Consider the following 14579-nt stretch of genomic DNA (forward strand, 5'->3'; position numbering starts at 1 on the left):
AAAATATAAAATCTTTTGTTTCGTGCTTTAGCTACACGATCTGTCCGAGCTGTGGTACGGCTGCCGAAAAAAAATACCAGACAGTTAATTTTTGGTTTTATCTTTTTCAAATCCAAGATATACTTCTTCTGAGTCAACGTTGGAAGTTGAAAAATTTTTTGAAACAGTCACTGTACTTCGTTTTCGGAATCGCCTCGAAAACTGCGGTTGAAGTTTTTTGGATATCCTGAATAATATCGTAACGCTTTCCTTTCATCGACAACTTGAGTTTAGGCCAGAAGTCACACGGAGCCAAATCAGGCGAATTGTGTACAATCTTTGATTTGTGCACTAGTCTGCATTATCGTGCAGAAGCGATCAAGACCCTTGCTCTCGATATTCAGGGCGAATTTGACCTTCCCGTATAAATTACTTGTGAATGATTCTTTTCCGAATCGAAGAAAACGGTGAGCAATATCTTGAATCTTCTGCACGCGCACTGTCTTCTGCCGTTCTGTGGCTCATATTGAAAACAATACGTTTTGTCAATAGTAACGATGAAATCCGAATCGGCCACTCTTAGCATGTCTTTGCAGTGCTCCACTCTGGCACCTGTTTGATCCTCCGTAAGCATGTTTCTTCAACGAATATACTATCGATAAGATCTGTCATACTTGATGTCAAAACTAATGACGCAGACATGTTAGCCTTGAAAGTTTGAGTGATTATAGCTGATATGTCAATCTCATCCAAGCTCTATAACGCAATCACTCATCAAGAGATGGTGCATTATGACAAATTAAACAATTAAAAAAAATCAGTCGCACCAAAACGTAGAAAAACCGTGTATTAAGCAGTTTGTCATTTAGTTGTTTCTATTGCCACTGTTATATCAGTATATCAGATATCTGGATGCAATTAGTATTAATAACAATTTATAAAATAACATTATGATGTATAAAGCATCGAAACAACTAAATAATAAAAGAAACATTATTGATTCAAGTCATATAATTTTCGTGAATGACAAACAAAAAAAATCATGGTCACGTGAATTCAAATATTCCCTGACTCTGATTAAAAAATCGCACATTGTTCTTTCGATACTTTGGCTTGGTCGTCTTCGTTCAAAGCAAAGAGAAGTATATCTATTTACACTTATCGTAATGATGATATTGGTTGGATTCCTGTGACTAAATTGAAATTAAACTTTAATGACTAGATGTCGATACGTTTATCTCGAAAGAAAAAGAAATCTATATATTAAATTTTTCTCGCGTCTTATTTTTTATCGTAGATGACCTCTTCTCGTCGTTGTGGATCCATCGGTCGATTTGTAACGTAGATAAACTCGTTTCTCTGTATAATATTTCTGCTTATCTTGATTTTCGTTTTCCGTATTTCATGCTTTCAAAAGAAGTGCTGTTGATGAGTAGTGACTCTGGAATATATGGACGCTTTCTGCATGTAGCCATACATAGGGATTTATGGTAACCCATTCCGCTCTCTCATGGCTCGTAGTTATGATTTGCAATATCCCGAATATCCAGTTTATCTTTTCATAACTGATTCTTCTTTCTATCGAGTATCATTGTATTACACTGAAGAGGGCCTGGACCTAGATCGAAACGTACGTGATTGTAATTATTCCATTTACGTGCAACACTAAATTTACATGCTATAATGCATTTTAAACTATACGTTAAAAGTATATTCTTTGAATAAAAAGACTTCTTGAACATATACATTCATAGTATTTAACACACGCACGCACGCACGCACGCATAGAGAGGGTATCTCAAAACCAGCAGTAATAATTTTAACGGCAGATTTTACAGAATATTCTAAGATAAAAATTCTAATATGAAAATGTCACGCACACGATAATAGCTTCAGCTATAATATAATAATTTTTTAAATAGAAAGCGAGTGAAATTCATTAATAACATAGCTGAAATTTCACATGTTTAGTATGTCGAAATACAGAATTATACAGTATAGGTGCTTCCATGAATTTCTACGACAATATTGAAATTATTGTGCAAGTAGGTAATAATTTCATAAAGAAATTATTTTTTCTTATACACAATACGCGTTTCTACATTGCATACGTATATAATTAAAAATTAAAAACAATGAAATATATGCTATATAAAATCTCGATATACGCGAGTGCACCAAGTTCAATTTTGTCAGTGAACTTTAATCGTTCTCTATTTAAAAACTCTAATAAACGATTATAGCTCCGCGCGATATTTTCATATTAAAATTTTTGTCCTAAGACATTCTCCTCATAGAATCTGCCTTTAAAATTATTCCTGATGAGTTTTGGGATACTCTGTATGTTGAGTTATAGACCATTATAGTATTATAATATTGCAATACAAATTTATAAGAATAAATACATGTGCGAATAAAATTAATAAGATATGTATTTATTTAGGGAAGCTTCTATTGTATTTTTATGCTTGCTATAACATATAAATATTTTATCCATGTTAAGCATTGCATATGTGTTCACGTTTCAGCTCGTAAATGACGCTATCAGTCATTAACTTCAAAGCACACATGTATAAACATGATATCATTCATTAATATGTATTGCAATATATGTATATCAGAGATGATTATATGCAGGATCAAAAAACAATTCAATTTTCAAGTTTTCAAACTAATTTACGTATAATACAGACAATGATGATTATTTGCTTGATAACTTGTTCCTACAATGCAATAAAGTAAAATTTAATGCCGAAACCGAACTGACCCAACACATGTGAGCTTCTTCATTAATATATGAATATCATACGTTTTTGATAGATGAGACTCTATATTACAGTTTAGTAACTAATATATACATATACATATGCATACATATACACATATACAATACACATATGCAATATAGATATATGCATTTAAATTAAGATGTCTAAATATATAAAAAATAAAGTAAAATGAAAAGAAATGTTTCAAGGAAGAAAAGTTGCAGGGTTTCAAAGGGGACGTGCGGTTGTGCTATTGGTTTGATCTTCAGGGTGTGTCAAGGTGAAATAAACATCAACTTCATATTTTTTAATAGAATCCTACTTTTTTAAACTTACTTTTGTAGCCATTTTCATGACATTTTCAGAATTCAATGATCACAAACTCAGGGTTATTCGATATTAACTCAAGCAGAGAGTTCATGAACATTCTTTTAAAAATTTTTTCATAACTCAATAAATCGAAGAACGTGATGGAACATTTCTCTCAGATTACACAAGTGATACGACAAGAACGAAGTAACTAGTGTACACTATCATTTTATTACATACTTGATTCTCAGCGAGCAACATAGAGAGAATGAATTTTATATTGCTAACTGAAAGACACACGTTGCACACAATAATATTATTGTCTACAATAACGCATCTTCCAGTTGGTGATATAAAAGTCAGTTCAGTTGCTCGCTGAGAATCAACCATACAGTATGAAAAACTTTTGTAGAGTTCTGAAAACAAGTTTTAAATGATAAATGTTCAGGAGGAAAAAAGAAAATGGCAAGATTCACTAATGGAAATAATGAAATTGTTGTATTAGGAATATTATTGTATTGTATCTATACAACAATATAAATACAATAGAAGTAGCTCATAATCCACAAATAAGTACTAGTAGTATATTTCTCACTGTACTGAAATATCTGAATATCTGTTTTGCGAATACTTAAACGTTATAAATTGCACCTATATCACAACTCATTACATCACAGCTACAGCATAATGATTTTCAAAATTAAACGTTAGTAACACTATGGAAAATCAGAGATGTCACGATGTTAAACAGGATGACTTTGTTACGTTCATCAATCTTTCATTCAACGTACTCAAAAGTATCAAAATTAATGATCATCTGTATCGAAGTTAATCATCATCATTTGAACATTGAATCGTAAAACAAACGATTTAAACTCTGCTTCTATTATTTGATCTCGAATGATCTTAAGTATGTGATAATTGAATTTGTCGTGAAAAGGACTACAAATATAATTTGTTTGAAAAAGTAGGGTCCCATTAAAAAATATGAAGTTGACCTTCATAATTTCATTTTGATACTCCAAAACTCAAGTAGCACAATGTCTGAAAGATTTCTTTTCATTTTATTTTATTTTTTATATGTTTAGGCGTCTTAATTTAAATGTCACACCTTGTGTGTGTATGTGCTCTCTCTCTCTTTCTGTGTGTGTGTGTGTGTGTGTGTGTGTGTAAAAGCAATAAAAATGATACAAACATATTATAAAATAGAGTTTAATGAGTACGCATACATATGCACACAGAATCCTCGAAGCACATATATACACACATATCATTTATAGAGTTGCGTGAATACAACTGTACGTACAACTGTATGCATATGAATCAATTTTCTTTACAACATTATGTAAGAAAAAAACTTTTTTCTATTAATTAAGTTAGTTAAAATTTCTATATTTTAGAAACTTTGTAAACTTTATAAAAGTCATTTAGACAGAATAAAAAAGTTTCTTTTACATAATGTTATGTTGTGTTATATAAATGTATCAAGTAATTTAATAAATTTCAATGAAGATATAATTATCAAAACAATCAAGGAAATGGATAAAATGGTTAATTTAAAAGTTTTCTGGCATTCAAATATTTAAGAATTATATATGGACAAAAAATAAAATTATAAACATATATTATAAAAATATTATTTATACAGAAAAAACACATACATTCACGCACGCGCGCGCGCGCATGCTATATTATAGAATGTTAATACTATTTTGTATTAATATTGTATTATTTGCTAATAAATTCTAGTCATTTTGATATTTATATCTTCTTATGCAGTCTGCCAAAACTACAAATTCTGCAAATTACACACATAAGTATTACAAAAATTGTAGAAAAAGATCATATGAAATGGATTACCTAACATTTATATGAGATTGGTCGTTTATTGTTCATCGCATTAAAAAGTGTTTGAAATCATATAATAGAGAATTTACTTTAGTTGTACTAACACCACCACTATTTTCGTATTTACTTGTTTATATATTTGTTATATTTATTTTCTACATATTTTATTGATCCTAATATAGTTTTCCTCAAAAGTACATATTTCTTATCTTGAAAAGTTTTTGAAATTTTTAAGTAAAAATAGTATTGATGAACAAACGAGAATATTTAAGATAATATGTATTATCAAATTAATTAAATGATGAAATTTTATAGTAAATATGAAAAATTATTATATAAACTTTAATAATTTAGTATTACATATCGTTTTTTGTATATTAGTTCAATATTTTTTAAATCATAAATTGCAAAAATATTCTAAATAATTCTAAATAATAACAATTCTAACTAATAACTGTTATTTTGCATATATTATATTTATAGAATAGCGAACATGTTAATTTTCGAAAATGGTGCATATTTTAAAAAATATTTTTTTATATGAGTAAAACAAGTTCATTATTTCCATGTCTGTTAAAAACGCTTGTATAGATCTTTTATCGTAGATAAATAATTATGATATTAAAAAATGAAGAAAATAACGAAAAAATTAATCTTCTGTATACTTTGATAACAAAAAATTGAATTCTGTCTAAAATGCATATATACAACAAATAAAATAACAATATTTTCTATATGACAATAAATAATAAAAAGGGAATAGATTTATCTACTATCTATTTAAATAAAGCTAATTAGGCATTTTTTAATAACATTTGAGACTCTTAATTATTTCAGAAATCTGTTGCTCTTAAGCAATAAGTTAAACAATCCTTTATTGTTATTATGTAATTTAAGTTTCTATAATATATTTAAAATGTAAAACAAATAATACAATTAAGTAATAATAGGTCTTTTTTATATATTATAATTTTATAATTATAATTCTTTAAAACACAATGATAAGCAATAAGTTATTTAAAATAAAAACAGATTCTTGAAATAATTGTGAAATTTTTGCATACAGCTTATACGATTAACTATATTTAAAAATACATTAGCACAAAAATATCCGTAAAAATATGTAATAATAGTAAAAAGCTATTTTCTTTATAAAAAAAAAGTTAATTTTTGCTGAAGCTTAAGGTCTCAATAACCAAACGTGAAATCTATTGAAGCTTATATTTTCGCTAACAAAGACTCTGAAATACAAATTACGTATAAAATAAAATTCTAGTAAATAAAAACTAGTAATAGTCTAATGTGTTCATATTTATGTATTTTGTAATTTTCTACGCATCTCTCAAGTCATGTAAATAGACACGCGCTGCGCGCACGTGTGTCTGTATGTGTGTGCTTTTTGGAATATTTCGTAACTGATAAAAGGGGGGGACTTACTTAAGAAAAATATCGTATTGTATAAGCTTCTCTAAAATATAATACCTGTAAATATGTAATATATAAATTCCGTTTTTCATAATTAATTATGTAGGCATAACAATTATGTATATAGAAACAATCTATATACACGGATTTGTGCACAAAACAATTTGTGCTTGTTTACATTATTGGTCAAATATTAAGCTATAGAAAAAAGAAATTGTCTGATTTACCATTAAATCATTAACAATATTATTAGCATCTTTGTGTGTAATATACAAGGTGTCCGAAAGTTCTAGCCAACGCTTGCTTGGAAATAGAGTGGGTCGAGTTGAACCGAAAAGTCCTATACTGTTTTGTGATCTTCGCAATAAAAGAGTTATTAATCGATTAGGATTTGCAAATCAAAACGCATTTCGTGCACTGAGACAGTAACCGGAGTACTTTAGGCACGGCAGCGACCTAATTAGAAAAGGAAATATTAGAAAAGGATGCCAGCGACGCATTATCCTACGAAATTATATTTAGTTATAGCTGTTGCTATAACTAAAGTACATTCTCTACTGCCTCGATGCGTAAAAGGCCATCTGATTTGCAAATCTTGATCAATTAACAACTTTTGCACAATAATAAAATTCGCAAATATCGCGAAACGATACAGGACTTTTTGACTCAGCTGGATCATCTCTATTATAGGAGCGTTAATAAATACTTCTATTATGGAACCTTATATATTATGTAATATATTAAACTAGTTTAACATTGTCGTGTAATACAATTATTATATACAAATATGTATAATAAAAAGTTATATGTATAATAAAGTATACATATAATCTGCATCAATTGTAAATATTATAAATATGTTATGCATTAAATTTCATTAGCTCGATTTTCCTCATTTCTTTTTTTTTACTGTATGGAACACAGAGATCGTCGTTTTGAACGTAATGGCAAAGTAGAAAATAGTAAAATTCACTTACTGGCTTATTATCTCCAGAGCATCCGTTTTCTTAAAGTCTATTGTGACGTAGCCCTTTCGCGGCTTACTCGAAGATTCAGGCGGCGATAGCGTAGGATTCGTCGTCGTGTTATCGGATGTGCTGGCAGGTACGTCTTTCTTATCTAGATCCAGAATCGCATAATTTACCCTTCCGATTGGGCATCCTGTCGATGCAAACGAATCCAAGAGCGATATCTCCGAGGTTACCGAGGCACTAGGAAATCTTCTCCTGAGACTCTCGATCTCGCTCGTTTTCAGATTAACGTAGGAACCCTCTTCTTCATCCGGATGCAAGCTGGGTGTGGACGGAGGTGGTGGAGGAGGAGGACGACGATGATAATGTATTATACTAGTAGCGATGTTCTGCACATGCTTCTGCCCAGGATTTATGTTCATGTAAACGGGATCGGATGCGCTCGTGTCGTTACTTTCCGATTTGCCGATTTGAACCGTCTCGGAGCTACTCTGCGTGGACAAACGCGAGCTGGACTTGCTGCAGTTCTCTATGTTCATGTACGGCGCCATAGTCAGCGACGACGACGATGTCGCGTCATGACTGATGACTTCCATGCCGCACTGAGTGCTCATCAGCTCGGTCTCCATACATCCGTTGTTGGATATCGTATTATCGAGTCTGCCAAGACTCTTGTTACTGTCGTGCTTCATTTCCATAGAGATGGACGACAAGACCTCCTTGTTGGTGTAAAGAGAGGACGGGTAGGATTGAGAGATCGGTGGCGGTGGCGGTGGCATAGAAGGTGGCGAGCGCTTTGGTATCACGGAACCCATGCGAATAACGTCGCTTCTGAACGGTATTGGATTCATGTAAGGCTCCTCCATGTCATAAGGTTCCGTCAATGCCAGTCGTGCTCTTGCTGCAGCAGGATGCAACGTATATGGCAGCTCCGTTGCCCGCGCAAGACTTCTACTGATGATGCGCACCTATCGATGAAATACTTGTAATGTTTTTTTTCCCCCTAATATTACGTATCGATATTGAAAGGTGGATCAATACTGGAAGGTTCATGTTAGTACCTGACTGACCTGATTGACTTTTAACTTTATGAGATTAAACAGATCCTCAGTCCGCTTACACTTGAAGGAAAATATGCCAGCACCCGTGTAGCAACGTCTACCTGATTCAAAGGTGAAGATTTCGCCTGGTTTGGTAATTCCATACCTTCGTAAACACATTAGCGGCCATGTGAGTGGTGGCTTGTCTTGTTGATACAATGAGATATCTACTTCGGTAACTTCCAAGCGTCCAGGAGAAGTGATGTTACCATCTATATACATTACTTCAAATATGTTTGAGTGCATATTGTTAACTTCTACCTTGCTATTGATACAACCCATCCTTTATTTATCTAAAGAGAAACAAAATAATTTATGAAATCTGCAGTTATGCAAAAGTAAGTATATGATAATATTTTTGTTATTTAATAATTGTATATATTGTGTACACATATATACATAAATATACTGCATTTTTTACTGTATGTTAATTTATGAAACTTTGTTAATAATTATATCACATATCTGTATTTTGTTTAATAAATTATTTATTTTAGATTCTAGATATTATCCCTTCTAATTAATATTTTGTGATAATAACAAAATAAATGACATCCGTTCTAAAAACTTCAAGAAATGTACAAAATATTATAAATTCTTTAATTGACATAATTACATGAAGTATTTGTCGTCATTAATGACTATATATAAATACTTTTTACATTACGAATATACGAATAATGATTACAATGCGTACAATATGTTTGATATAAAGCGAATTCTCTCCTAACGAATCTCACGTCAGCGAGCTATCATAATACATTAATGATTAAATATGTACGTACCAAATATGACCAATAGCCAGAACGACATAGGAACAATCTTCTGATTGTCACTTCTCCCGTTGCTGAGCATACTTCCACTTATTTTTCGCTTGGCTATGCCATGTTATCATAATATCGGTTGTGACTCGGGTGAGGTTGTACGAAATGTACGATAGAATCGAGTCGCGCCAAATTCATCATCGAAAATTCTGACACGGACACAAGTGTAATAAAAAAAGAACGATAACTACACCGGTGATCGCTCATCTATCTTCCTAATGGAATTACAGTCTGATCCTTTGACTATATAAGTATGGACTGCTAACAGTCCCATTTGTCCTACGTTTTCGTGTGTCCAACATCTGTTGCGCTACAAGGTACCAAACGGGAGAGCGGCGAACTAAAATGCAACGCCATGCTTGTTTCGTATGCATCAAGCCTGATGAAGCCTGTCGGTGACTGACGGTGTTGCGTAATTTTAATTTCCGATTTTTATTTTAAATCGCAGTCTGTCAACTAATTCTTAATAAAAGAAAGAAATATTCTCAAAATAAATTGAAATATCACTATGAGAAATCGTTTGTAAATAAAGCATATAGCTTAGGTTTTAATTTACCCATGAAATGACACTAGTTTGTGATTTTGTAATGTCAAAGTTATAAACTATATTAAAATAAAACATGTTTTTTATATATAAAACATAAATACATATATTTTAACATATAAATATATATGTTTAAAGTTTAAACGTGAATCGTAGCAGCGTCAATAATATTTCGTATCCACGCTGTGGTTTCGTATCACGTACATTTATTGTCAATACAGCAACTGTCCTTTTCTCGTGGTAATTATAACACTTAGGGGCCTTCGCCCTGTATCGCTTGCAGACTGGTGCACGACAACGCCTGGAGCCTTGACTCTGGGTCGCGACTTATTCGGACACATACTCTACTGAACTGAACACATTAAAGGCTCAAGATGAACGGAACTGTTCCTTGGAAATTTGTTTACTACGATTCCTTGGTGATGTTAATAACCGTTCGAGATTCGAGCATGTCTTTTGTTCCATAAATAACGAGAGAATACGAGAGAGTGACCGATCGAATGGGCAATGCTGAATGGAATTTATACGTGTGCGTACGCGAGCGTGTATGTGTCCGAATAGACCAGTCCAGCTGTCATGCATGATGAAAATCGCTTCATAAATGCACGCATCTACGCGACAAAACGCAACATATTAACATCACTTACTGGGCAGAAAAAATGACTGTTTTTGTTAGTGTATGCCTCACGAATGTCTTATATTCATTTAAGGTACTTTGTTTCCCATAATAACTTAATTGAACATTAAAAAAATTTGTAATATTAACTTAACCAGTACATACTTATGATTTTCCATCAGATCTAAATCTTGTATATGGGAATCAAAATTAGTAAATAGTTTTTGCATGTTAATATTTCTTAAGGTTAATATTATCATCTTCTAACCCATACAGCACAAGATCGTTCTATGATCATTCATAGAATAATATCGGAGAATGTTTAGAATATTCTCATATAATGCTTCAGAGTTCTGTGAACCTTCCATGGAACATTTGAAGTAGACAAAAACTCACATTCTCTGAATGTTCTATAAATATTCTGTAGCATATTCTATGAACATTTTGCGTATGTTTATGGACTGTTTCTATATACACTCTAAATAATAAGTGTTTGAAATTTCAAACACTTTCGTTGTCGCCGTTTTCAAGATGTTTATTAATGTTTGACATTTCAAACATTTATAAGTGTTGGGTTTGTGGTTGGTGTTTAATTATATTACACGCGTAAGGTGTTTGATTTTATACTTTTTCTCCACTATTTTTCTAAACATTTCATTTCTTCAATTCATGTCGTTTGGTATTTTGATTGATCCGATCTCCAGCATGCTGTAGCCAGATTTTAATAACTGTTTGGATAGAATGGAAAGAAATACTGTTTCCACTACCACTGATAATGACTTCTGTAAAAATACGATTAATAAAATTTTTTAAATAAAATATTAATTAATAAAACTTATAAATTGTTCATTTTATATATTTATTATTTTCTAAAAATATATTAAGAAATATCAGAATACAAATGTTTCCAAAAGAAATTAAAATTAATTCTTAAACGTTAAACGTATGTAGTGAATACTTAATGAACAAAATTAACTGGAAATAATATATAATAATAATAATAATAATAGTTATTCTAATAATTTGGAAAAATTGCAACAAAACTATGTTTACAACTGTTTTGCTATTTATGCTCAATGCAATTTTCATTATTATAAAAACATAATGACAAAAAATGATAAAATAGTACTGAATATGATTGAAGTTTATAAAATTAATAACAATTATACATATATACATACATGTGTGCATAAGTATGTATGTGCACGTATGTGTGTGTGTGTGTCAGATTAACATTTATGTCAGAAACACCCAGTACAATTTCGAAGTAATTTAAAAGTACTAAATAAAAATATAAAATTACCGATAATGACATCAACAAATTTCATGCCTCTCGTTTGTATGATATTTTTTTGTCCTGTCCATGAGAGTTTGTAAGCTAGTTGATCAGTTAGAGTAAGTTTTAATACATTTCTTACATGTTGTTCTGGATATTTTCCTCCTGTAGTTCTAATTAATTTTTTCTGTAAAAGATTATTTAAATGTAACTAGTGTACATATATTTTAGTTTTTTATGTGTAATTGATAAAAAGTACTTACATATTGCAATAAAGATACCGAGTCTTGTGTTAACAATTTATTAAATTCCTCTAGTGCTTCATGCGTTCTAATCGGTAAATTGAAATTTATTGCATTCTCTTGTGAAGAATGGGGATGGACATCTAACAACAATTGTTGGATTGTAACCAATAATCGTGTAATTTTGTTCATGTCATTTCGACAAGCTTCTGTTTGAGAAAAAGAGTAATATAGATATATAATCAACAACTATATATATTATACATACTTCCACATCATCTTCCACATTATTTACCACATCACTTTGTATCTATTTGTATTGTATCTTTGTATCATGTAAATATTCATATTCTTTAAGGAGTCTTCTATTTTTTGACTTACAGATAAGCTTTTCAATTTTTTGCGAAATGCCATTTTGAACTCTACTTTAAAAATGATTACACAAAAACTATAAATCAAAATAAATATACCATAAAATAAACGTTACCTCTTGTTTCCTTCTTGTTACCTCTCTTCCTAGTCTCTTCTAGTCAGGTTATGTTCCACTCAGTGAACTTTATTAACAAATTATAGGAAAAAATAAAAGCCGAGTGAGACCGAAAAATAGCGCCAAAGTTCTTTCTCTCTTTAAGAGTAATTCTCTCTCTATATATAGTAATTCTTTGTATTTTATAAATATTTCTGCGTGCAATGTAGCGCTATACCTTTCGCCATATAAAAGTAAATGGTCGCAAATAACCGCGCGAGGCACGATTGCACGGAAGATATCATAAAGAGTTTTTTTGAAAGACATCTTATGAAAAGATAACTTATTGATATCGTTTTTAGAAGATGTTAATGAGGTCTACAAAAAGTCTTCTTAAAGAAATCATGCTCTCAATAATGCTGGGTGCCTATTGTGAGGTATTTAAATAATCGTAGACAATGTTCCTTTAGTATCGTATAATGTGATACGTACGGTTTGAGTAAAAAGGAACGACTAACATAAAACGCAACGCGCGGGGATTCACAAACCACGATCACGAACTATAAAATAACATAGACAGGCAAATAACCTAACTTCGCGGCAACACTTTCGCCACTAGACTTAAACCTAAAATTACGAGATCGCATACCAACATAAAATATATGTATTTATGTTTTATATATAAAAAACATGTTTTATTTTAATATAGTTTATAACTTTGACATTACAAAATCACAAACTAGTGTCATTTCATGGGTAAATTAAAACCTAAGCTATATGCTTTATTTACAAACGATTTCTCATAGTGATATTTCAATTTATTTTGAGAATATTTCTTTCTTTTATTAAGAATTAGTTGACAGACTGCGATTTAAAATAAAAATCGGGAATTAAAATTACGCAACACCGTCAGTCACCGACAGGCTTCATCAGCACGAAGTAAGAGATAAGGAGGCCGAACTCCGGGAAACAAAAGTGGTCCTAGTTCTGTCCCCTAATTGAGAGGGAGTCCGCTGAACGGAATAGATTCTTATGGCTGGACGCCATTTGCAATTATCTAACCTCAGTTTGTTAGGGCCAGCCATAGAACTTATACACATGGAAGGGGAATAACATATACTTTCCGTAGGCCGAAACTGTGTCTAACATCTGTGCGACAAGGATAGACAGAACATGACTTTGGTTCGCTATGCGCACACGCTAAATCGTTGACGCATGCTTATAACCTGTCGTGTAGCAATGTATATAGAACAGTTGTATGATATGTATAATGTATGTAAGCACTTTATTATATATTATCTTTGGAAGGAACATACATATTGAGAATGAAGAGATACGAATAATGTTTTAATTTTTACCATAAATGTGTAATAAATGAAATATGTATTGTTTCTTATTATAATACAATACTTGTATTGTCTATTACATAAATAAATAGAACATTAAACAATAAAAACATAAAATAAAACATTAAAGCACAACTGAGATTAATACGAATGCCATATAATAATAATAACAATAACAATAGTAACGATACAATAATACTAATTATTCATTATGTTTTCATTGATGTGAATTCCATAAATTATTTACAATTGATGTTATATTACAAATTCGTAACAATTACAATTATATTTCATTTACAATTGCAGTTATTAGTATATTTCATTGCAGTCATCAGTATATTTGCAACGCAAACCTACCATCAAATTGTCAAAAGCACTTTCAGAAATTAAATTCTTTCGATTCAACTCGGTTAATAAGTCTTTTATGCTTTTTATGCGCGCACGTAATCTGTTTCGTGACTGCTGCAATGATTTAATGGTCCTCGTATGTTGACTGATAACTCGTCGTGTCAGAGCTATAGCTTGTTTTGGTCGTCGAGGTGTAGCTAAATGTGGGGTTCGAATGTCACCAACGTATCGAGGTTCGAGAACAGGTGTTGTCCTTGGAGGTGTTGTTCTTGGAGATGTTTGACAGTTCACTGAAGAAGTATATAATTATTAATATTGCTACAATGTGTAACTTTATTATTTATTATTTATAATTATATAAATTATTTCAAAGATATAAACATAAAATGGCTGAACTTCCGAAAAAAATCCATAAAATAATTATTACCTTCGATCAATGTAGATACAATATTAGCTACTGTCTGAGAATTGTCAGAGGATGTACTAGCTTCCACAATGGACATTTCATCCCAATTGT

At 31.2% G+C, this 14579-nt stretch overlaps 2 protein-coding genes across 4 annotated transcripts; both read right to left on the reverse strand.

Moving 5' to 3' along the window:
* Nucleotides 1–213: 213 nt before the first annotated feature.
* LOC105283865 (fibroblast growth factor receptor substrate 2) lies at nt 214–9515 on the reverse strand. 3 transcript variants are annotated; one of them, XM_011346974.3, is made up of 5 exons: nt 9186–9515; nt 8362–8693; nt 7307–8268; nt 6342–6386; nt 214–1597 (listed from the first exon to the last, which is right to left on the reverse strand). In XM_011346974.3, exons 2-5 carry the CDS (start codon nt 8680–8682, stop codon nt 1576–1578), a joined length of 1350 nt encoding a protein of 449 aa, XP_011345276.1. In that variant the 5' UTR covers nt 8683–8693; nt 9186–9515; the 3' UTR covers nt 214–1575. The 3 variants fall into 3 exon arrangements, with proteins under 3 accessions (XP_011345276.1, XP_011345277.1, XP_011345278.1); XM_011346975.3 differs by having other exon boundaries at nt 8371–8693; nt 9186–9513; XM_011346976.3 differs by lacking the exon at nt 6342–6386 and having other exon boundaries at nt 9186–9514.
* A 1479-nt stretch (nt 9516–10994) lies between these two features.
* On the reverse strand, nt 10995–13497 carry LOC113561634. The gene is made up of 4 exons (XM_026968290.1): nt 12390–13497; nt 11924–12111; nt 11688–11847; nt 10995–11166 (listed from the first exon to the last, which is right to left on the reverse strand). The coding sequence occupies exons 2-4, from the start codon at nt 12092–12094 to the stop codon at nt 11039–11041; spliced, it is 459 nt and encodes a 152-aa protein (XP_026824091.1). The 5' UTR covers nt 12095–12111; nt 12390–13497; the 3' UTR covers nt 10995–11038.
* Nucleotides 13498–14579: the final 1082 nt, after the last annotated feature.

The sequence above is a fragment of the Ooceraea biroi genome, chromosome 1 (genome assembly GCF_003672135.1).
Source record: "Ooceraea biroi isolate clonal line C1 chromosome 1, Obir_v5.4, whole genome shotgun sequence".
In the NCBI taxonomy this organism is placed as follows: Eukaryota; Metazoa; Arthropoda; class Insecta; order Hymenoptera; family Formicidae; genus Ooceraea; species Ooceraea biroi.

Coding starts and splice junctions, on each gene's coding strand:
- LOC105283865 (XM_011346974.3), bottom strand. CDS start 8,682: ATGGGTTGTATCAATAGCAAGGTAGAAGTTAACAATATGCACTCAAAC. Junction 8,269..8,361: donor AAGTCAATCAGGTCAGTCAG/GTACTAACATGA, acceptor TTTCATCGATAG/GTGCGCATCATCAGTAGAAG. Junction 6,387..7,306: donor GCTCTGGAGATAATAAGCCA/GTAAGTGAATTT, acceptor ACATATTTACAG/GTATTATATTTTAGAGAAGC.
- LOC113561634 (XM_026968290.1), bottom strand. CDS start 12,094: ATGAACAAAATTACACGATTATTGGTTACAATCCAACAATTGTTGTTA. Junction 11,848..11,923: donor CGGTATCTTTATTGCAATAT/GTAAGTACTTTT, acceptor AATCTTTTACAG/AAAAAATTAATTAGAACTAC. Junction 11,167..11,687: donor ATTTGTTGATGTCATTATCG/GTAATTTTATAT, acceptor GTATTTTTACAG/AAGTCATTATCAGTGGTAGT.